The sequence below is a fragment of the Durio zibethinus genome, chromosome 25 (genome assembly GCF_047325235.1).
Source record: "Durio zibethinus cultivar Kanyao isolate XHJ-2024 chromosome 25, ASM4732523v1, whole genome shotgun sequence".
NCBI lineage: Eukaryota > Viridiplantae > Streptophyta > Magnoliopsida > Malvales > Malvaceae > Durio > Durio zibethinus.
The window spans coordinates 10,754,506-10,778,458 of record NC_143186.1 but is presented as its reverse complement, the minus strand read 5'-3'; the positions used below and the strand labels follow the sequence as shown (position 1 = coordinate 10,778,458).

At 30.1% G+C, this 23,953-nt stretch overlaps 3 protein-coding genes across 5 annotated transcripts; 1 reads left to right on the top strand and 2 right to left on the bottom strand.

Moving 5' to 3' along the window:
• Positions 1-1,347: 1,347 nt before the first annotated feature.
• Positions 1,348-4,327, top strand: LOC111276338 (Pectin lyase-like superfamily protein). Its single transcript, XM_022862082.2, has 4 exons — positions 1,348-1,488; positions 1,607-1,912; positions 2,899-3,414; positions 3,631-4,327. Exons 1-4 carry the CDS (start codon positions 1,348-1,350, stop codon positions 3,856-3,858), a joined length of 1,191 nt encoding a protein of 396 aa, XP_022717817.1. The 3' UTR covers positions 3,859-4,327.
• A 1,551-nt stretch (positions 4,328-5,878) lies between these two features.
• On the bottom strand, positions 5,879-11,980 carry LOC111276005 (polyadenylate-binding protein-interacting protein 9-like). The gene is made up of 10 exons (XM_022861704.2): positions 11,478-11,980; positions 10,819-10,929; positions 10,680-10,724; positions 10,185-10,257; positions 9,979-10,091; positions 9,753-9,812; positions 9,561-9,608; positions 9,385-9,453; positions 6,285-6,346; positions 5,879-6,200 (listed from the first exon to the last, which is right to left on the bottom strand). The coding sequence occupies exons 1-10, from the start codon at positions 11,742-11,744 to the stop codon at positions 6,143-6,145; spliced, it is 906 nt and encodes a 301-aa protein (XP_022717439.2). The 5' UTR covers positions 11,745-11,980; the 3' UTR covers positions 5,879-6,142.
• Positions 11,981-18,026: 6,046 nt separating this feature from the next.
• Positions 18,027-23,953, bottom strand: LOC111276006 (ethylene receptor). 3 transcript variants are annotated; one of them, XM_089754735.1, is made up of 8 exons: positions 23,842-23,953; positions 22,877-23,023; positions 21,858-22,797; positions 20,564-20,932; positions 20,208-20,474; positions 19,992-20,119; positions 19,656-19,853; positions 18,027-18,699 (listed from the first exon to the last, which is right to left on the bottom strand). In XM_089754735.1, the coding sequence occupies exons 3-8, from the start codon at positions 22,758-22,760 to the stop codon at positions 18,363-18,365; spliced, it is 2,202 nt and encodes a 733-aa protein (XP_089610861.1). In that variant the 5' UTR covers positions 22,761-22,797; positions 22,877-23,023; positions 23,842-23,953; the 3' UTR covers positions 18,027-18,362. The 3 variants fall into 3 exon arrangements, with proteins under 3 accessions (XP_089610861.1, XP_089610860.1, XP_089610862.1); XM_089754734.1 differs by having other exon boundaries at positions 22,895-23,023; XM_089754736.1 differs by lacking the exon at positions 22,877-23,023.

The following is a 23,953-nucleotide window of genomic DNA, read 5'->3' as shown; positions in this document are numbered from 1 at the left end:
TCAAAAAATTAAATAGTAATTATAACTATTAAGATTATACTTTTGTTTCAAATTAACCCTGATTAATATTAACATGTGAATTGGATTAAAACTTAGTTAATTAAAGTTAGCATTGAATACAATTTTTAATTGATTGTAATATTATTTTTTTATAAATATTAAATTAAAAATATTTTAAAATGACATTTTGAAAATATAATGAATAAATATATCTATTTTCATCCATTGATAAATTTCTCTGCATCCATGCTACAAATGGCATTTTAGAAATATAATAAATAAACATGCACATTTTTATCAATTCAAAAGATTTTTCACATACTTACTTTTGTCTATGTTATAGATTATAGATATAAAATTAAAACAAAAGACCATTCAGCATTTTTTTTTTCTTGACCAAAATATAAATGAAATTTTGTATCAAGAAAGAAAAAAGATGAAATACTTGATTCTAGAAAATTGAGAGGACAAATAGAGATATCAATAGATAAAGTATGGGATGGGTAAATCACTCTCTAATTTCATCATTAAATTTTTATATTATGTATATTCCAGCATGCATTCCTCATAAAAATGTTAAATTTATCTTCATTCTCATTCATGCACGAATAATTTTTATGACTGTAGGTTTTTTCAAAGAATAAAATTTTATATTTTTTACTGTTATTTTTCACATTTATGTAATTTTTTATAAATATATACTTTTAGATAAAAATATATTAATTTTAATTAATCTAAAATAAAATTTTATAGTATTTAATAAAAAATCTATTAACTAAATATATATAAATATATAAAGTACGAGTATATGGTAACTATATTAATCATCTCCATTTCTTCATCTAATAAAAAAATTTAAAATTATATCTATCCTTGTTCTCAAAATTTAACATCCATTCATATCTCCATCACAATTCGGATAAAAAATCAAGTTATTTATGAGTAAGACATTCGGAGGGACAAATGCATTGTCTTTCACGCAAAGTAAAGATGGAAGAGAGACATTTATGCCTTAATCTTAATCATTGATTAAGGGCTTTAATTACAAAATTCAAGAAAATTAAAGTGTAACAGTAAAAGAACCTCTAAGAATCACCTTAAAACTTAAATTAAGATTCATTGAAACTTTTTTTATGTAAAAATTGGTAAGAAATCCCTGACAGTAATCAATCAGGAAAAATATCAGAACATACCCAAAAAGGCAAAAACTTTCTACTCCTGAGTTTGGACAGGAATCAAAAACTTTCTTATAAAATTCCTTTGTCAACTCCATACAAATAGCCACATTTAAATTGGACCCATTTTGTTATTAGAACATCAAAATTAAACATAGGGACATTGGTAGAGATGGCTCCGCAGTTTGGTTGTGCTAGAGTTTTCTTTGCAATGTTATTCCTGTTGGTATCCCTCACCAGAGCTTACAATGCAAAGATTTTCAATGTCAGAAATTATGGTGCCGTTGCCGATGGCCGGACAGACAACCGAAAGGTAAGTATTAATGCCGGAAATATTAATATGCATTTTTATGTGTTCTTTTGCAATTTCTTCTTATTCACTCTTTCTCTGAGTAATTTTTACATGTGTATGCATACGCATGTGTGTTTAGGCTTTTTTGAAAGCATGGAACGACGCTTGCAACCAGAAAGGAATTTCAAGAGTATATATCCCTAAAGGAGTTTACATGTTGGGAACAGTGGAATTTTCAGGTCCATGCAAAGGTCCAATAACATTTTTGATAACAGGAGATTTAAAGGCTCCAGGGGGACCTTCTTTAAATACTGAGGAATGGATAGCTTTTCGATATTTAAACAAGTTGATAGTGAAAGGTGGTGGAACATTGGATGGTCAAGGAGCCTCTGCTTGGCCTTTCAATGATTGTGACAAGAACACTAATTGCCAGTCTCTTCCTATTGTAAGTATAAATTTTACTACATTTCTTTTCTATCGTTGGTTCTTTATTTGTTGTTTGTTGAAACTTATTTTTCTATTATATATTTTCTTGGATTTGTAGCCTCAGTTTGGATGAAAAATTTTAAAGAATTTTTTTGAAATGACTATTTTTTAGAGGAAGGTTTTTAATTATTTTCCCTTTGGCTGCATTTTTTAAATATTGCTATACTGTTGTCTTTGTGTGCAATTTGACTAATTTTTTTTTGAAAAAAAATAATTTAGGTATTCATTATGCCTAATAACAATCTAAGTAAAAAATTTTAGTGGTAGGAGAGGCTGAAAAGGAAGAAATCAGTTGGGATCCGCTTAGGATGAAAAAGGAAGTAATTGCTCATTATTTCCAAGAACATAATTTCATTCCTAACAAAGAATATAGAAGTATTTTATTTGTAACAGAAAAATAAATAATAATGTAAATATTGCAATTATTATTAATAAATTTGTAACAGAAGTGCAAATGTAAATATAGCAATTACTATTCATAAATTAATTATGACCACTGACCAGAAACTCATATTTAATTAAAACAAAACCATTTTAAATTAATATCTATTATACTTATTATGTATTCGAAAAAAAAATTAACTCTTATCTTCTTAGAGTGCTTGATTTTTAGTTCTAGTGATTAAAGTTCTGTTAATTTCAATTATTAAAAAAATATTTTAAAATTAATAATCACTTGAAATGTATTCAAAAATAAATCATTCCAAACAAATAAAAAAAAAGGAAAAACTAAATTCCCTAAAAAATTTTGATATCAAGCAAACCATTTACACATATATGTCTAGATGAATAGATTCATCCCAAATTGCATGCTAAAAACTATTTTTAGGTTCAATAACACTTCATTCAAATACTTTTTTGGGCCAACTGTTTGAAATTGTTTAGTAATTTTACTTTGCTGATAGAAAAATGGATATCTAACTTTTTCTGATACCCTGATTTCAGTCAATGACATTCGACTTCGTGACGAATTCCAGGATTAAGAACATAAGATCAATCAATAGCAAGAATGCTCATTTCTCATTTTTCGCCTGTGAGAATGTAAATGTGTCAAAAATTGAATTATCAGCCCCAGCCGAAAGTCCCAACACAGATGGAATCAAGATTGGAAGTTCGACTAATATCCGAATTGCCAGCTCTAGAATAAGCACCGGCGATGATTGCATAGCCATCCTCCCTGGAAGCACAAACATCGATATCTCCTACGTTTACTGTGGCCCTGGACATGGAATCAGTGTAGGAAGCCTTGGCAAGTCTGAAGGTGAAGACAATGTCAATGGGTTGGCTGTAAGGCATTGTACTTTCAATGGAACAGACAATGGGGTTAGAATAAAAACTTGGGAATCTCCCTGGAGAAGCTCTGCTTCCAATTTCATATTTGAAGAAATTTTCATGCACAAAGTTCGCAATCCAATTATTGTTGATCAGACATATTGCCCTCATCCTCCATGCAATCAACAGGTAATTTATTTTGTGCCTTCTATCCCTCTTAAATGTATCAAAATTTCATTGGATACTTTAAAAATGAGATACATCAATTTATGGTAAGCAAAATTATTATTGTTGCCTATGAAAGAGAAGGGATAACAAAGGCTAATCCTGATGCTTTTTTTTTTTTGCCAATTGATATATTTTTGCATCAAAATTCAATGAACTAATCTTGCTGTTGGTTTGCAGACAGCCTCTCATGTCCAAATCGAAGATGTCACATACAGAAACATATGGGGTACATCCAGTTCACAGATTGCAGTTTCTATGCAATGCAGCAAAAATTTCCCATGCAAAAACATAGTGATGAAGGACATCGATTTGGCTCATCTTGGAAACGAAGGACCTTTAAAATCTTGGTGCTCCAATGTAGATGGCCGTGTCTATGGCCGACAGAATCCTCCCCCTTGTTTCTAGTACTACTCTTGCAGCATTTCCATTTCATAATTTCTTTAGGATTACTCTTCTAATCACTCTCTACATGTGATTCTGTCCTCAGAGAATTGGTTGCAAATATTTTTCAGTAAATATAGCATCTAGCTTTCTTTATTTTCCTTTTCTATAAAATTAGAAAATTGTACTTGTGATTGTTTTAGAATTTGGTTTTGCCCATAAAAAATTTGGGTTTATATTTAAAATTAAGTACTTGCTTCTAATAAATTATTTTACTCAGCAAGAAAGAAAGGAAAACAAGTTATCAGTGGGAAAAAATAACCTCTTGATGATAAAATTAAAGAGATCACTTGCTTGTCATTAAAGAGATAGAGGTAGTCGCGCATTCGAGGTAACCAAACTCCTCTATCCCCCGATGAGTTGGTTCGGCATTTGCTAGATGACCTATTCGGTGAAACTTAGGCCTCGGCCTGTTGTTAACTAAAGCAGTTAATCCGCTCTTATGTACACCCAAAAAAAATAATGGACATACTACCAAAATATCAATTAAATTTAAAGATAATAAAATAATTTGTATTCAACGATTTTATAAGGTGTTTTTTTTTAATTTGAAATCAAGTTGAAAATGAGTGTTCTTTTTTAAAAAAAAAAAAAAAATTGAATTGAAAGCAAGTTTTAAGATATTTTATTAGATTTGTCTTAAATATATATAAATATATTTTTTATTATATATTAATTTTATATTTATATATTAATAGAATTATTATTTAATATTTTAACTTAAAATATTAATTTGTTAAAATATTATATTTATATATAATAAAATATAATTTATATTAAAAAATAATATTGTTATAAATATAATATTAATTTTAAATCAAATGCAAGTCAAACGCAAATTATACATTTATATATCAAATCAAAATCAAATATATTTTTTAAAAATTAAATCAAAATCGAATTAAAACCCAACCAGTTATCATCCCGGATGAGATTTTCCATGAGACATACATCGAGAGAATAAGAATTAAACCTGTTAAGTTTTTCTAATAAAAGCCCGGTAAACAGTATTGGCCTTCTCAGGTCTTGTGCAACTCTTTTGCATTTGTATCCAATAAAAGGCACATTCTTGGGCAAACCAAACAACGGCCTTTTGGGTCTTGCTGAATTCGAAGTGTACAGATATATTGACTCTCAGTAGTCTACTTATTTAAATACATTATTCAAAGATTAAAAAAAAAAATTAGATAGAACAGAAAAAGAGATAAAAAAATTTATTTAAACCAATAATACGAGTCATATTAAATTGTTAAATTTTAAATTTATTAGTAAATTTTTTTAATGATTTGTAGGAAAAGAATTGTATCATTCACATTACCAAAACGTAAATCAAGACATTGTTTCTTTCCTTCTTTGTTTATGAGATATAATTACAGAAAAAAAAAAAATTGATCATTACATGCAAGAAAGAACCCCATCAACCCACAAGGCAATGCCTTATTTGCCGTCTCCCATGGATTCATGGTTAAACATTTTTGTTCATTTTAGTTCTAAATTTTCAAACATAATGATTATTAAATAAAATGAGATTTATCCGATGCATAGATAAAATTTTTTTATTAAATCATTTTCATTATTTAAAAAATAATTTAGTTGATTCAAAATTCATTATTCATTAATTACTAATAATTTTCAAATATAATGATAAACTATTGATGTTTTTTAAATTATTTTCAAATTTTAAATCTAAAACTTAATTCAAATGATTCATATAACTGTCCTTAAAAAATAACATCTAATAAATCTAAACTTAAATTTTAAAACCTTTAACCGTTACCTTATTCTCATATTGCGGCCTTTATACCCAAAAAAAAAAAAAAAGAATTTATTTCCAAATTTCTAGTATTTTTGGAGGAATTTGATCCGGTGTCCTTCCTAAAGACAGTAGACTTGCACCAGTTCTCTAGCTAACTTGCCAGCTATCTCCATTCTCCACCTAATCAGCATGCCTATAACCATCATTAGAAATATATGGAAACCAGAATCGAAGAAACTCAACATGACATTGTCAAAGCAAAGGGATGGAATAAGGTAAAAAAATTCTCAAGGTCAAGCTTCATTCCGAAGCATGGTCACGATATCTTCAGTCAAAGATATATAAAAGAAAAAAAAAGGCAACTGTTGCGACAGAAAAGATGGAGATAAGGAAACAAGGAAAGTTTCACCATCCCTTCAACACAACAAAGTTTCTCTCCATTGGGAAGTCACCCAATTCCATCCTAGGATCTTAAAAGGCTTGGTTGATCGGTTAATGCAATGTTGAACGGGTAACTCGCGGCCTCACAGGTGTCTTTGAAGGACTTACCCTGAAAGTTAAAGAATTTAAACATAGCAGCATTAGCTTAATGAACGTCAAGCATGGAGTTTAGAGCAACAATTCGGGGACACACCTGATGGGCTGGGTTCCTAGCACCATCCCACTACAATTCAGTGCAATTATGGCACTTTCCGCCTGTCAATAAAGGGGAAAATTATCAGTCCATGGCAAGGCATAAAACATCATAGAAGTAACTAGTAAAAGTAATAGAATACTGGTTTCATTAACTCATCAAGCATCATCAAATCTTTACGGATGTCATATATGCAAAAATACATGCATAAAGGCATCATGCTTTCTGCTGATGATGATGGATCTGGTATAAATGGACAGCTGATGTAATGCAAAAGTGGATGGACAGTTGCATATCATAGCAAAAACAAGCTGTTATGTGGCAAAAGAACTCCATCGTTAACAGACAGTTTGATCATGCAACCATTTCCTGCAACATCTATGGAGATGATCTGCAATATTTTAATGAACTAAGAAAGAAGTCACTCAACTCACATGATCAAACGACCCTTACAAGCAAAACAAAAAAAAAAATGCTTATTGGAATTATATATATATATATATATATATATATATGCACAACTGCTTAGTAACTACAGTAGACAATTTCTAAGATTCCAAAAATTTACAAAAGTATATAAAATCAAAAGAAAATCAAGGAAGATAGAAACTTCCTACTCCATTTAGCTGATCTCAGAAAAGTCAAAGAGTTTTAAGAAAAGTATTAATTGAGCAAAGCAAATATCAAGTGTGCAATTACATACTTAAGAAGTGGGATGGAGATTACCCATGGAAAAGCTAAATTATGAAGAATGCGACTCAGTTTAAATCCATTTTCTATTATGGAAGCAGACTTACTTACAAGCAAATTGACTTTCACATGCAAGCAAACCAAGAGAAGAGAAACAAAATGTAAATACATAGCAAGATATAAACTGAAAATATGTTCACTAAGTTTAGAAATAAGTAACTCTGCACTGAGCTCAAAGCTGTTAAATTTGTCAATTCATATCCTCTAGAAAACTTCAAATTGATCCAATTGATTTCCCGTCCTCTAAAGTTGAATAGTTCATGTCTAGCAAGCAACAGTTACATCAAGATTCAAAAAGGATATAAAAATAACCTAATATTCACTTGTGTAAATGATGCCGGTAATTTAGTTTGTCATAAAGCACTCTTTAATGGGTAACGCAGATACAATTTCATAGGCAAAGCACAATAATCTCATACATAAGACTTACTAAACTGAGCCACTTGAATCTTCACCTTTTTTATTTAGTTCCTATGACAAGTATATGGCCATCATAATCATCAAACATGTTATGCTCAAAGGTTTTGTAGCAAAAATCTCGAAGGCCAAACTAAAATCCAAAAAAGTACATGAGGTTATAGGATTAATCAATCCAATAATACCTATTGTCACATTCTAAATGCAAATCACTCAAAATAAATATTCAGGAAAATAAGGAAGCTCTGGTAATGAATATTAGCTATGGGAAAGTTAAACATCATTCTGAAACAATTGCAGTAGCATCCCCTCAATACTCAATATTATTTAACTTGTTTTCGGTTCCTTTCACATTAAAATGGCTTATCCTCCTATTTTTGTTTCCGCTTGGAACATGACTAAAAAAAGACATATCATATATCTTACACCACTCCATTCAGTCAATAGTGGTTCAACGCATGACATAAGTTGCCATAATCTACAAAAATTCTATCTCTAGGCTAAAAGAAAGATCCCTAAAATGCTTTACGTAAGAAACCTGAAGACACATATGCCAGGTTTTAGATTATGAACCTAAACCCAGAGATACAATCATAGAAAACACTCAAAAGGTTTGCGTTGTCCAAAACAGTCACATGATTCCATCCAACAAAGCAAAATATAGAACCGTAAAACTTCTTGACATTAAAGGTGATACAACTATCACTACTAGAATATTTTTTAGTATGGAGACCCAACCATCTAATCTTCTTCATATCATTACTGATGCTCAATTGCCTGCTGCCATTAGATAGATGGATTAAATCCGCAGTTAGATATACCAAAAACAAAGGAATAGATCATGAAAAGATAGACTACTAGGCTACTCTTCATGTTTATCAGCACAGGCTAAGAAGGAAAGGTTAGAAGCGAAGACATGTCAACCTGTAAAAATACTTCAAAGCAAAGCCTATTGCATGGCGTGCTCAATCTCAGGATTTTGTAGTGTAAACTCTTTTTTGTTAGTAAGTAAATAATAGAGAACAGCTTCCAGATGTCTGCAACTAATTTCAGAGAATCTGACAGCTGAAGTAAGATTATTATTTCTCAAAGCCAAAGTCCGAATACTATCATCACAAAGGTGAATTCATGGGCTAAAAATGAGAACTAACCCCTGTTTTTTCTGCATGGAAAAGATTGTAATGTCTTTTCCCCAACTAAACATATTACAGCCAAATATAAAAGGCCATAAAATAAGTTACTTGAAGGATCCTATCTTGCCTAGTGATGGAAAAAAAAACATTCCTTTGAAAAGACCAGGTAGGGTCATATGGTCAGGACAAGCCTCAACGTATTTTATTGGCATAAATTTCTGTAATGTGCTATTGCTATTACTAAACATGTTTTTATATGCTCAATGGCTGCAACAAATCTGTATATAGATAGAAGACTTGTTCCAAGAAAAACTCAAGTTTTATATAGACTTCATTTAATCTACTAATCATCTCTATTTTTAATGTAAATTTCTTGAAGATAGAGATGAAGTTTTCACTCCAAGAAGCTCACTAATAGCACGAACATTTGGCAAGAATTAGCAGAATGGGTGGCAGCTGTTTTTAGGGAGAGAGAGAGAGAGAGAGATTTAAAAAAAAAAAAACTAAAAAGCAATTGCAAATATGTTCAAAATTTAGGAAGAAATTATAAATGAAGGCAAATTTTAGTCAACCATATCACGTGATTTAAAGCATATAGGGAAAAATTGGAGGCTACATTTGCGCAAATAGTTTACAAACAGACATGGATGACATATTATTATAAATGATTTTAACAATATAAAATGTTATACTGATTAGAATCAAAGCCAGAAACATAGTTTACAAAGCATCATAACATTATCTCAAATAATTTTCAACCCAAATCTTTTTCAACATCAATCCTATAAACATAAACTTACCATGGCAAATTCAACAAAAGCAATACGGGTTGAATGCACTTGATCCCCTAAAAGCCTCAGACGAGTGACCTGAGAATTAAAAGAAAATGATGTCAACCTTCAAAAGCTATCTACCTTTAATCTTCTTGTTTAAAACCATTAGAAAAAGGCATGCATATAACTTTTACTGTACTAACCTCACCACACGCTGATTCAAAGAAAGTCTTCACTTCAGCATGAGAAACCTTCAGTAAAAGTGAAAATGCTTGAGTATTAGATCAACTAAGTAACATTAATAATGTACATGCTTGTGGAAGTGATGATAACCAATTACTTCAGTAATAACAGTCCAGAACTCAAAAATTCATCTGAGCAAACTCAAGGGTTACCTTCTTGTCAATATTTGTACAATAAACAGTCCTGGAACACATTTCCCTTTCATCTTCTGACTGCAATTGTAGTTATTATAATTATCAACAGTGAGGCTAGAAAGAAAACTATAGAGATCAGAGAGAAACTCCCAGAGCTATTTAGTAATGGTGAAACAGCATGGGATACGGTGAAGCCTTATGCAAAACTGAGACAGCTAAGAGCCAGAAAGTTATTCATCCATACCCTAGGGAGAAATGTAGGGTTCACAGGAAGGATGGCAGTTTTTGAAGGCAAAACCCTAACTGGATAAAACCCTAGCATTGTCCCACCAAGGTTCAAAGCAACTCTTGCTCCTTCTGTGAAAACAAGGTTCATATAAAATGTAACATGTGAATAAATGTACATCGATATAAAAAGAAGTTTAAATTCAGTCCATAGCAGCTGCTTACCTTCATCTGCAAATTCCACAAATGCAAAGCGAAGAACAGAATGTGGATCACCACAAACTCGGCAATCAACAACCTTCAATAATCATTCCCAAAATTTCAGAAATGTCATATACACATTAATCTGTCACATAAGCTATCAAGTAGAAAGCTATCGAATCAAGTAGTATCAACCAAAGCCACAACATCCTTTTCTTCTCAACGAGAAAGGAGATACCAAACTCTCAAAATCAAATTTGAAAGCTCTTTTGGCGTTTTAAGGGGGCTCTAAATGAAGAACCAAAATAAGAAATAAAGAAACATGCTTTAACAAGATACGAAAATGGAAAATCAAAGTCTTTTGTGTGTATCGCACAAAGAGAGAGATCTATAGATGGAAATGATAAAGCTAGAATATTATTGTAAATTACTCTAAGGAATGAAGTTGTGCAAGTCGCAGCATTAGTCAGGAGAAAGCAAAATTACAACAAAAGCTTTAAAGCCAAAATTTTAACTTACTTGTCCACAATTACTAAATAAGTCAGCAAGTCGCTCCTCAGTAATCTAAAACAAAGAAAGAAATGATTTTAAGAAGTAACTTCTCCAAATCAGAATTAAACAACAAAAATCACTAAATGTTGCCACTGTTTAAACTTACAGTCTGATCAATATCGGAAACATATACTGTTCGCCTAATACTATCATCTCTTTGAGTTCGAAAAGCTCTACCATTAAGCCTTCTTCTACCCTGGTTGAAGTTATTTCTTTTCTGAAAAGCACAATTATAACCATTTACCAAATGTAATCAAGGAAAAAGAAAAGAACAAATACAAGATGGTCACGTGTCGATATTCAGCATAGCATATCCCAAATATGACAAATAGAGGAAGAAAAGCTAACTTCAATTGCATCAAAGTTCCCAAAAGTCAATCAAGTAAATAATTAGACAATAACTAGGCCAACTCAAGCCCTTAAAATCATAAACGCCAGCAAAACCCAACACTTTCTCAATCCAAAGGGAAAAAATCACAGACCAATTCAAAATGCAGAACTCAATATGCAAAGATACAGGAATCAAATTGTCAATCTAAACCCATTAAGATACAAAACGAAGTAAATCCTAGAACCCCAATTTAGCTATTGAATCAAAATCATATTCATCAAAACCCCCAAAACCCATTTTTCCAAGAGACAAAAACAATCCATAAAACAAATAAAACAAAAAATTAGCAAATACCCATCGTTCAAAACATAAAAGTAAAAAAAAAAAAAAAAAAAGCGATTAGAAAATGTAAATGATCAGTGAAAAGAAAATACCCTTCTGTTGGAGTAATTCTCATCCCCATCTGATTGCTTATTAAAAGGAACCTGATTAAAATTATCAATATTTTTGGTCTGATTATGATGATAAGATGATGGGAAAAATTCTTTGGCCAAAGGATTCAACTTAGTGAACATATCAACCAGCTTTTGCACATTGAATTCCTTTTCTTCTGATTTAGCTGTTTCCACCACCAAATTGTTGTTGGTGTTATTAGCAGCAGCTGCTGCTGCCTCACCTGACTTGTCAGCAACTGCAGCCATAGAATCAAAGCCCCAAACCCGGCACACAAGAAAAAAAAAAAAAAAAAGCAAATGATAAGAAGAACTGGGAATTTGCTTTTGTAAAGTTGTTCTCTTATTTCTTCTTTCTTACTGTAGAGCAAGAAAGTTGAGAGCTTTAGATGGAAAATATGAACATTTTTTTATGATTGCTGATGCCTAACAATAAACAATTTGTCTATAAACGGAAATATGGTGAAAATGCAGATTGGGTTTCCTTTTTTTCCTTTTGGATGTGTAAATTAAATAGATAAAATTATCTCAAATTATTTATAAAAAAAAAAAAAAAGATAGGGAAAAGGAAAGTAAAAGAATTAGGGTTTTGAAGGAACTGAAATGAATGATCAAAGAAAGAGAAAAATTAGGGAGAAATTTGGAAAAAAGAACAACAGTTTTTTTGGGGGTTTTAATTATCTTTTTAACTAAAAAAAGGAATTTGGTAGAGAGTAATAAAGTAAGGAACGTCAAAACTAGGGAAGGGTAGGACGGTCTATAACGTAAAAATGACTTAAGATTTTTTGTTAATTTCTATTTTTCTCAAAATATTTTCTTTTTTATAATTATAATAATTGGTAGATTTGGATATGTCAGCATCATCCAGCTACTATTTTTTAGGCTTTGTTGGGATTACAAATCCCTATTAATCTTTTTTTTCACATTTTTTCTTTTCTTTTTATTTTTCAAAAATCTCACAATTTCTTAATTTTTATTTTTCATTTTTTATTATATTAGAAGCAACCTTCTCAATTTCTTATGAATTATTATTATAAATAGAGTCAATTTTAAAAATTCAATTTTGGTAGGATTAAGAGAAAAATATTGTCCCCTTTTTTCCTAATTTTTTACTCTTTCTTAAACAATATCATATAAATATATATATGAATTTTCTTTTAACAATGTTGACTTGAAAATTAATAAAATAATAAAATATCTTTTTTTTTTAACTTCATGAAACAACTTTATTTTAGTTGTAATCACATCGTTTTTTTTTTTTAACATACTTTTATAAATATTGAGGGTGACATTTAAATTTTTACTAAAGAATTGGTACTTGTGCCTAAAGTTTTAATAAATCATATTTAATTATGGGTTTTCAATTTCATTTTTGGTATATAATTTTGAAAAACAGCTTTTAGCTCTTGTAAAAACTGAAAAAAAAAAAAAAGGTAGGGTTTAATGGGTTGAAATTCCTAATTAAAGTTTTAGTAAAAAATTTTATTACAAAATTGATGGACAAATTTAATAATAAAAAATTTAAATAGCAAAAGATAATTTTAATTATTTCACATATTTGCTCAATTGGGTCAAACATTGACTATGTTTTATTAATAGTTATTGTGCCAAAATACCTCAATTTATTATGTCAATTATTACAAGATTTAAATTTTTAAGTATTTTTTTAATTTTTAATTTACCCTTAAATTTTTTATTTTAATACTTATTTTAATTAAATACATAAATTTTTTTAAATTCATAATTTTTAAATATCAACTCTAATTATATGTCAATTGATTTAAAAGTCGATTGAAAAATTTTTAAAGATGTATACTATCAATAAAAAAACTTGCATACTGGGCAATTTAATGCTAATTCTAGATCAATCGTGTTGATTAATTTGATTATTATAATATTTAAAAAAATAAGTGCAAAATATTATTTATAATTTTCTTATTTTTATATGATTAGGGTATTTTTATATTTTATTTGAGTCTAATCTCCCTTTAAATAATTTTAAAAGCATAACTTTTCATAGATGCATTTAATTTTTTTTTTTTTCAAAATGGTCTCTAACTTTGAACCCTATTGATAAAATCATTGTGAAAATAATTTATTTTATTTTTGTTGTTACAATTTAATAATTTTAAAATCAAACTTGTAATTGTTTTCTCGTAGTTAGTGCTTGGTGGCATGTGATAAGAAGAAATCAACGTGATTTAGGTGTGTTTGACAATTCGATTATGTTAATGCAATGCTGATGTTTGTCTTCAAAAGTGGTTAAAAAATTTTCAATCTCCACAAAGTCAATTCGTCTGCCATAATCATTTAATTCAGATTTATTGACAAAACTATTCCACTTTCTATTCTTGAAATAAAACAGTATAAAATAAAAGGAGATTAATTAAAACATTTTTAAAAACCAAAAAGTTCATACATTTATCTTATTGAAATATTTTTAAAAAAGGTTTGTGTCTTTTTTTTTTAATTTTCTTTTGAGCTATCAATTGATGAAGCAATTTTCTTGAAAGGGGAAAAAGTAAACAAAGCGGCAAATGCTAAATTATTACGAAATCACTGAGTGGAAAATTTGGAGCCTACCATTGACAAGTTCTGCACAGTACATGGAAAATCACATATAGGGACGGCGAACTAACCTGTCCCTGATGGGTTTCGCCCGACCCCACGGAATAGATTTTTTTTTTTAAATTCGAATTTTAAATAGGATCGAATAAAATAAAAAAATAATTAAATTTAGATTGAATTTAAATTTATTTAAAATTTGATTTGATTTGATTTGATTTGGTATTATATAAAAAATTATTTTTTAATTAATTATTTAATTTTTTATTATATATATTTATATAATAATATTTTTAAATATTTATATTTTAAAAATAATATTTTATATTTAAAAAAATAATATTTTATTAATTTTAGGTCGAGTACGATTTACATGATATCAAGATCGGGTCGAATTCGAGTATAAAAAATTAAAAAAAATTTCGAATAAAATCAAATTCGAATTTAATAAAACATTAAATCGAATCGGATTCGAGATGAATTTTATCACATACTTGATTGAATTATAGTGTAGAAAAATAATAGTTTTATTTAATATTCCTAAAAGCTTTAAATGAATATATTAATATTCTTAAAAAAAATTAATATTATTAAAGAAAAAAAAATCACTGTTAATGTAAATTAGAGATGTCCATAGATCATATCAATATTTTTGAAATTTCGTTTGGAATTTAGCTCTGCTCGTCGTATAAATTCATTTAGGTTTGTTTAATTTAATTTAATTAATAAAATATTAAAAATAATTTTATATTAATATTTTACATAAAATAATTATTTTATAAAAAATTTTGAAATAAATAAATTATTCAATCTAACTATAAAAATTAAACATTGATTTTTCTGACCAACTTTCTCCTCGTTTGACTTGTTCCATCCAAGCTTAAATTGTTTTTTTTTTTTTTTTTGGTAATTAAACTTACAAACACCGGCTCCCATCAAATCCCCTCTTAATCAAACTCCACTTGCAGCTTCTGCATCACATCAACTTCATTTTCAACATTTTAAAACATATGAACAGTATATATTTTCTATAATAAAAAAATAATATTTTCAAATTAAAAACATGTTGATTTTCAACATTTTAAAGTTCTAATCAAGAAAAAAAAAAGAAAAATACAAAAAGTTTTGGTGGTTAGAGGGCTAGAATTGGGACTTTGATGCAGCTGCCAAAGATAATTAAAAGAAGGGCTTACATCGAGAATCATCTGTCTTTTTCGTAAGGGTTTGCTTTTCATGCACTAAATTTAATTTTGTTGTCACTAATTCATTTATTATTAAATAGCATAATATTAAAATCTACTAGCATCTATATATATATATATATATATTTTATTATAGTTTGCATTGCCCAAAGGTGTTAGTTAGAAATAAATTATATATATATATATATATTTTCTATATGATTATTATATTATTTATTTGCCTTGAATAATGGAGTGCGAACTGTGTTATTTAGATGGTCGGGCACAAATAAACAAGCATCATTCACTTGTAATCTTGCAAATTGTAATGAAAGCAACAATATTATCTCAAGGGCCATAAATAAAACGTAAAGGAAATTTTATTCCATTAGCATCAAGTTTCTCAGTTTTTGATATCTTTTCTGTTTCACTTTTTATCATTACTTTTGTACTCGTTGGGTGCTTGTCCAAAATATAACACACCAACAACACCTCCTTTTACACAGGCTACCTTTAGCTAGATAAGATTCTCATTCTATATATACTCTTCTTTCTTGTCTTCCATAACTATTTTGTTCCTTATATATATATAATAAAGGCACTCTCACTTTATGTAGAGTGGACATTGAGTGGTTGTCTTGAATTCAAATTATTTTAAAATTAGGATATATAGAATTTATATCATTATGATTTAGAATTATTTTTGTTGGTGTTGAATTTCGATATAAGAATATTTTTGTGATTGTAAAAAAAAACTAATTAGAGATAAATGTAAAAATATTTTTTTTATTTATATTTCAATGCATAAATCAATAAAAATTAAATTTGTAAGAAAGTAAAAAAAAAAAAGAGAGTGGGATGAATCTATTTTTATGGTGCTTAAATTTTTATATTTATAAGTAAATTAAGGAGGATCATAAGAAAATAATTAAGATAAAATTAAGCTAAAGTGACATTAATCAAATCAAGAATTAACAATGTTGTAAAAATCGTAGTTGTTGATGTTCTTATTCAATTCAAAAAACGGGAATTGATGGACTTGATATGTCTTGTGGTGTGGATACAAATAACAAAAGCAAAATAAGGTGAGTTATGTATAGTATAATTTTTTATAATATGGACTATTATTAATTAATGATTTTATAATTTTAATAAAATAAATTGATAAATTTAATTAATGCAAAATGAAATAATTAATAATAATTATTTATATATAAATTTTATACATTTTATTAAATTAATATAATTTGACGATTGCATAATCCTTTAATCTAATAAACCTTTGATGAGAAAATTTTTAAGATTTTAATAAAAATACATAATTAAAATTTCCTCTTCACTTCTCATTAAAAGTCGTCACTAAAAAAAAGTGAAAAAAAAAATCTAATTTGTTTAAAAAAGTGAGTTAGCTCAGAAAGGAAGCATGGATGTGGTTTATAAGGATGAGGAAATTTTGAATGGCTATCCCAACCCCATGATTTGAAGTGATGAAATAACTTTCTTTCATTTCTTTTTTTTTTTTTTTTTCTCTCAGTTTTTCTTCCTTCGTACCAAAGATAGCAGAAATGATTTGTTTTTCTTCTTAATGCAATCCGCTTATATTGTATATTGGTAAGATACGTTCAGGCACCTTCACTTTTACTATAAACCTTTGTTTATATATTTATTTATTTACAAATGCTTATTCAATTTTCTCTGTCGGTTGTACGTACTTCATTATATAAAATAATATAATAATAATGAAACTTTTAATATTTAATTTTGTTATTAATTGATTGAATATCATGATTTTACCACACACACACAGGATCAAGTACAAATGCAACAATAAATTTACAATTAGATGCTACAACCGAAAGTACGAAAACAATTGAGGCTTGATTAAAGCCCAAGGATCATAACTCTTTTCCCTTTCGTTGGACATTTTATTTTTATTTAATTCGATCATTTGTATCTTCAAATTTTATTTGGGTTTAATTTAATTTTTAAATAATTTTAACAATACACTTTCCCACATCAATATAATATATTCAAAATTTTATTTTAAAAATATTTTTCGTAAAAATCAAAATTTGATTGATAAAAAAAGTCCTATTCTTAATAATTGGAGTAAGCAAGTGGAATCAGGGGACATAGGCATTAATAACTAATAAATTAATAAGTGTCCATTGATTTTTGGATCAATTAGTAAGATATTAGAATTAATATTTAAAAATTAGGTAGAGACCATGTGATGCACATTTTCGATTAAATATATCAATAATTAAATAAACAAAAGTACTTTTCGATCCAAAACTAACCATATAGCACTGTTCATAAATAAAAATGTTATAAAAGTAAAAATTTAATCTAAATGATTCATTCGTCTTTCTCAGAAGGTGCTTCAAGGTTGAAGTTAAAATATTATATTCACTCAGCATATGTATTCAACAAATATTTAAGGTTATTATATATTGTATTCATTTGTAAAATTTGGTAGGTAGAGATCATGTGATGCGTTGAAATGTATATATACATATATATATATATGTGTGTATGCGCGTGTAATACGTACACACATGAATATATACTTAAATAATATAAAATAAGAATATTGGTTAGATGAAAGGCACCTTTTAAACTAAAAACTTTTAGAAGCAAAATTTATGCATGAATATATACTTATTAGTGTTCTTAATTTGTTCATTCATTAGAATAAAAGGTCGTAGAAATGACAGTGGAAATTTTATTTTTAGCATTAGCTTTATTTTGCAATTTTTTTTTAATAGGAAAGAGATCGCACGACTTTGACACAATAAAAGCATTTACAAGATTCTGTTTTAATGTAATAAAATCACAAGAAGTTGTGTTCCTTACCACCTATTGGAAAACCATTTCATAAATCTGTTGTTTCATTCACTAGTGTGTTTGTTGCACAAGAGAACACACAAAAATTCATTTGACATACCTTACGATTTGCACCAACTGCTCCTTTCCTTGTGGTGTTCTGATTTCGCCTGGTTCCATACACAGACTACACCATCCAGAGAATTTCTTTCATCGCCTTCCTCGTTTTATTCATTTCCCGGTCACACGGTTGGTCATGAGATATTCTTCGTGTTTATGTTGCGTCGAAAAGAACTCACTCCTCCAAAAGATCTGATAAAACACTTCTCATTTTATCAAGTGAAACAGGTTTCAATATAACACCATCCATACCAACCCTCATGCACTTCTCTTTCGTCACCTTGTCTGTATATCCAGTGAGCGCCACTATTAATGGCCTTTCATGGCGTTTTGTAAATTTTTCATGTATGCGGATAGCAATTTCATAACCATCAATACCAGGAACACAAACATCCACGAGAACAACCTTGTGCTCATGAGAAACCACATGCAAACACTCATCACTCGAGCTTACCATTGTTACATCACACCCTAGGTGCACAAGAAGCCCCTTAGTCACCATCCTGCTAACCCTGCATTACCACATAAACAGCTCAATGTTCATTCACAGGCATGCAGGAAAAAAAAATCCAGAAAAAGCTTTACTTACCATTACCACAACTACATTATATAAGCATTCACAAGTTGGATAGAAGAATATTAAAAAAAAAAAAAAAAAAAATTAAATCAATATATTCTCAGACTTAAAACTGACTCTAATAATTATTTGAAACAACACTCCTATTAGGAGGCGAATCCTACTTCTGAATCATATGTATAAGCTAATAGTATTTTTAGATTTATAAAATGAATAGTCTCATGAAAATGTTACCACAAAAAGTTAATATGTTAATATGTGCAGTCAAACAGTTTTACCACGATATGCTCAGCAGAAAAAGGGAGAAAAATGAATATGAAAGTTCAACCTCAACTCTTAACAGAAGCTTTGTCACATGAACTGCATACCAATATTCCATATTGCTCTATATTAGGCATATAATCATATATCTTAGGAGACGTTCCCTTTTAAGGAGTGTATGGACCTTGCATTTTAGGTGGAGAGCAAAAGGCATCCCACACTCAAAGTGTTCAATAGATTTCTTATTATTCTGTCGTTACAAAGTATTCATAATCACTGATAATTCTGAAACATCCCATCCCACTTATGGTAATGATTTTATCGGCTTGGTGATATAAACGTTTTTTTTATCATTATAAACCTACTTGTCAGATATTTTAAACTCTTTCATGCTTGTTCTCACATGAAGACTATATATGTGCAAACCATAACAATAGCATGCAGAACTATAGATTTTCAACATTACAAATTTATAATGAATGCATAAAATAAACATACATGAAAAGAATATGTAACTAAACAAGAAAGAAGCATGACTAACAGAAAGATCTTATTATCTGTAATTAGAAATATGGTTGAAAACATATGAACTAAATAAATAAGGATTAAAATGAACACAATGGAACTGACCCGTTCTCATCCATAACCAGAACTTTAAGCCCAGGAAAAGCTGTCAGACCATGACTTGTTGACACTTCAGGTATGAAGGGAAGTTTAGGTTCATTCAAGCGTTCTGGGATACCTAGTTTTACAATGAAGATAGCAGTACATCCCTTACCAAGACCTTCACTCTCAATCCAAATATGTCCCTCCATTAGATTTACAAACCTGATCATATGATAAAAAAAAGTAAAACATCAGGACAGCTGAAACTTCAAAACACCAGTATAAAGTTCGGTCCAAAGCTGCCTATGAAGCCAACTTACAACAACAACATCTGAGATGGCAAGTACACAGAAAAAGTACCTCTTACAAATTGCAAGGCCCAGTCCACTGCCACCAGAATTTCGTGTTGCTGTTGATTGAGTTTGTGCAAATTTGGTAAATAACTTGGGAATATCTTGGGGGCTAATCCCTGAACCAGAATCTTTTACCTACACCAGAAGCAAAGAAGCATAAACATTATCAATAAGGTGATAGCTGAATAAGGCAGAAAATACAACTGGCAACAATGGAACCAACCTGTACACGCAAATAAAAGTGATTATCACTTGGCACAGGGAAAAATTCAGGGGCTCGTGGATCTCTCGTTGACTCTGATTTTGCAACAAAAGCAGTGACAGAAATACTGCCTTCCTTTGAAAATTTCACAGCATTACCAACAACATTTAAAATTGTTTGCATCAGGCGCTTCTCGTCACCAATGGCATATTCTGGCAAGTCTGGAGCCAAATTTAATGAAACATTAAGCTTTTTAACTGACGCAATGGGCTTGATCAAGTTAAAGACCTACAACGCAATAAATGCACTTCAGTAGAATGACAAACACCGGCAGCACTTTAGAAATTTCCAAAAGCCACAGGAAAACGAAATTCTACCTCTCTGAATACAGCATAAAGGTTAAAAGTTCCAAGTTCTAGTTGAAGGCTGCCATCTTCCAGCCTTGAAAGATCCAATACATCATTTATTAGAGTGGCAAGAAGGTTACTACTCTTAAGAATTGTTTCAACCATCAAACGCTGTTCAGGTGTCAACTCAGTTTCCTGAAGCAAAGAAGATAGAGCAATAATTGCATGCATTGGGGTTCTCATCTCATGATTCATAACAGCCAAGAAATCATTTCGAGCACGGATTGCTGTCTCTGCTTCTCTTCTGGCCAGATCAAGTGCAACATTCTGCTCCATAAGAAGATCCCTAGCCCTTGTTGACTCTTCTAAAATTGCAGCATGTGAAAGAGCAACAGCCACCTGAGTTGATTACACAAATTCACAAATAAGTGCTTTTACCAACATTGATATCGGAAACATAAGCAGAAATCAAGAGGGAGAAACTTATCTACTGCAGGTAGCTATAAGGAAAAACAAGAGAATGCAGCAACAAGTGATAGGACAGAATGGAAAGAGACAGAGAAGAGCTAAGGGAGCAAAAAGTAACAGATGAAGAATATAGATAGAAAGAATCTCTGATTTTGAATTCCATAATTAAATCTAACGTTTGCTAATCACAATAATAAGTATTTTTGCAGACTAACTCCAAAACAAATAAGCACACCCATAACAAAACCTCAAAATATCTCTTCTAAAATAAGTGCATGTAAAATCTTTTGACAAAGGCTTTTCATTGCATTTTCTTATGTAATAGTCTGTCTTCCCTTTATGGTAAACCAGTCAATTTGAAGTCATTTTGAGACACCGTGCAAATAACTAAACCCTAGAAAATAATTTACATAAACACATTTTCATTTTTTGGTCCGGTTTTTAGAAATAAACCCCAAGATCAACCCAGCTCTCCAAAATCCATAAATGACTACTGCAACAACAGTGTCAAACGACATGCACAATTAACAGAAATATTCCCGTATGAATGCATTCCTAACAGTAGAAAACCTACGCTTCTGGTAAAGTGAAAACAAATTACAGAAGAAAAGGGAAAGCTTCGTCAACTACAATAAATTCTCGAAACTAGTGCATATAGTGATTATAATTACCTCAAGTCAATTACAATAGGTCATTTAAAAAAAAATGACCATGGAATACTACAAATGGATATGCACAAAAAAACTGAAGTCAATTTAACATTCACCAGACAAAATATTGAAAAACATTATAAATTGGGAAGGGGTGGCGGAAAATATTTAACACATAGTTAAGAAGTAAACAGGGCAATTTTTACCTGATCAGCAACCACTTCAACAAGCTCCAACTCATGTACATGCCATTGCCTTGCACTATCTGAAGGGAGCATCAAAACCATCAAAGCATATCGTTTTGTTGAAAGTTCTGGCCAAGCATTAATTTGGAAATTGGAAAGATGTAGCAGTGGGACACGAACAGCAACCACCTCCCCAGGCATGTACTTTCCTGCAGGCCTTAGTCTTGCTACTGGACAATTTGGAGATATTTTTACTGCACGACTGCTACTAAATACTTGATTGATCACAGGAAGATGGATTGGTACGGTATACCCAACTGGATTCTGTTGACGAAGAGTGTAGGAAAGTTGGAGTTCTAACCCAGTACGTGTTGGCATCCACAATGCACATTCTTCTAGAGCCAAGGTTCGACCCAATTCAACAAGAGTGGTTCTTAGTATTGTATGTCTATCCAAAGTACTTCTGATCTCATGAGTAAGCATCCTAACATGTCGACCTGTTTCTTCTTGTGTACGAATCAGGCCCATTTCTCTATCAAGCTCTGCAGCCTTATTTTTCAAAAATAACTCTCTAGTTTTTACGCTCAACAGATCAGGAATAATATGTACAAGCATCAAGGCAGTTGCACATGATACCACAGCAGTCAAAACCTTTGAAGTGGTCATTACTACTGCAACAGTTCTTGTGTGCATTGTAAAAGTCCACAAGCTAATAAGATGTGTTGCCCCACAAAGTACTATAAACGCACCAAACTGCACAAGGACCCATTTATATGGAAACACAGCAGATTTCTTGACGAAGTATATAAGCTCTAAAGGGATTGAGAAATAAGCAAGTGCAATGAAGAAATCAGAAATATATTGATATTTCATCAACAGCTCATCTGCAGGCCATTGTGGCTCAATGCAGTAACAAGACTCCATTCTGACTGAAACACCAAGCTCTTGCTTCTTCAACTATCTGAAGGAAAAAGGTATATTATAAAAATTTTACAAATCCGTTTGGTTTACAAGATAACAAGGAAGATAGAATAAAACACAAAGTGTTTGATATTTACTTGGAGGGGAATGCAAGATGTGAAATTGGATGACTTCCAGGTGTAGGATGATTAAATTCTATTTTTATGTTTCCCGCTTTACCCTAAGAAGTTGCATCTTTCTCCAAAATTTTTCATTTTGATGTTACCCTATAATGTTGATTAATTTAGACTAATGATTACAAAAAAAAATCATCATATCTTATATTTGATAACAAAATTACACCAAAGGTGACATATGAAAAAATTACTACTATATCCTAATGTTAATCTTGGTTTCATAAACAAAAGATATGATCAAAGAATCCTCCCCATTGTTTGCTTACCAAACAATCCTTAAGCATAAACAACAGTGAAATCGAAAATAAACAAAACAGTTAAGTAAAGATTAAGCCGAGCAATAGAATCACGATAAAGAGACTCTGACAAGTTAGATTCTGCAAGACCAAACAAAAACACACTAAATTATCACGTTATGCAGTGAAAGACGCAATAAATTCAACCCAAAGGAAAACCATTTCTCATAACCTAAATTTTATGATAACAAATACCAAAAAAAACAAAAGGGTCCCTTCCAACAAACAAAGTGAGAGGTAAAAACAAGCAGAGGCCAATACAATTACGCAATTTACATAAGTCTTATTATATCAGTCAATCCTAAAAAGACATACCCAAGTTCCAGAAACTGTAAAAACAACATAAAATGAAAACCATATCATGAAAATGATAAACAAATCTTCAGTCAAGTTAGACAAAAAGCAAAAACCCAAATTTCCAAAAACAGAAACTTGCCCAAAAAACCAATCAAGCTAGGAAAACTACTAGCTGGAACATCAACATAAATTTCCCCAACAAGTTGCCACGGCACAAAAAAATAGAAGTCGAAATTAAAAAAAAAAAAAACTTTTAGAAAAATCAAGTAAAACATGAACATAAACACAATAAAAAGGAAAGCAAGAGCAACTTACCTTGTTGATTTTTTATGGCAGGTTAATTGCTATTTTTTTTCTATTAAGACAACCTTTGACGATCTGCCCTTTCGGGGGTTGTCTTTGTTTTTCCTTTAGTGTAGGGAGTAGA

Bases quoted from the DNA above. Each gene is read 5' to 3' on its own strand.
- LOC111276338 (XM_022862082.2), top strand. From the start codon at position 1,348: ATGGCTCCGCAGTTTGGTTGTGCTAGAGTTTTCTTTGCAATGTTATTC. The intron at 1,489-1,606 runs GTAAGTATTAAT...ATGTGTGTTTAG, and splicing joins GCCGGACAGACAACCGAAAG to GCTTTTTTGAAAGCATGGAA. The intron at 1,913-2,898 runs GTAAGTATAAAT...CCCTGATTTCAG, and splicing joins ATTGCCAGTCTCTTCCTATT to TCAATGACATTCGACTTCGT.
- LOC111276005 (XM_022861704.2), bottom strand. From the start codon at position 11,744: ATGGCTGCAGTTGCTGACAAGTCAGGTGAGGCAGCAGCAGCTGCTGCT. The intron at 9,609-9,752 runs GTAACCCTTGAG...CTTTTACTGAAG, and splicing joins GTACAAATATTGACAAGAAG to GTTTCTCATGCTGAAGTGAA. The intron at 9,454-9,560 runs GTTAGTACAGTA...TTTAATTCTCAG, and splicing joins TTGAATCAGCGTGTGGTGAG to GTCACTCGTCTGAGGCTTTT.
- LOC111276006 (XM_089754735.1), bottom strand. From the start codon at position 22,760: ATGGAGTCTTGTTACTGCATTGAGCCACAATGGCCTGCAGATGAGCTG. The intron at 20,120-20,207 runs GTTGGTTCCATT...CTTCTGGTGTAG, and splicing joins ACTTTTATTTGCGTGTACAG to GTAAAAGATTCTGGTTCAGG. The intron at 18,700-19,655 runs GTCAGTTCCATT...GTGGTAATGCAG, and splicing joins CTGGTTATGGATGAGAACGG to GGTTAGCAGGATGGTGACTA.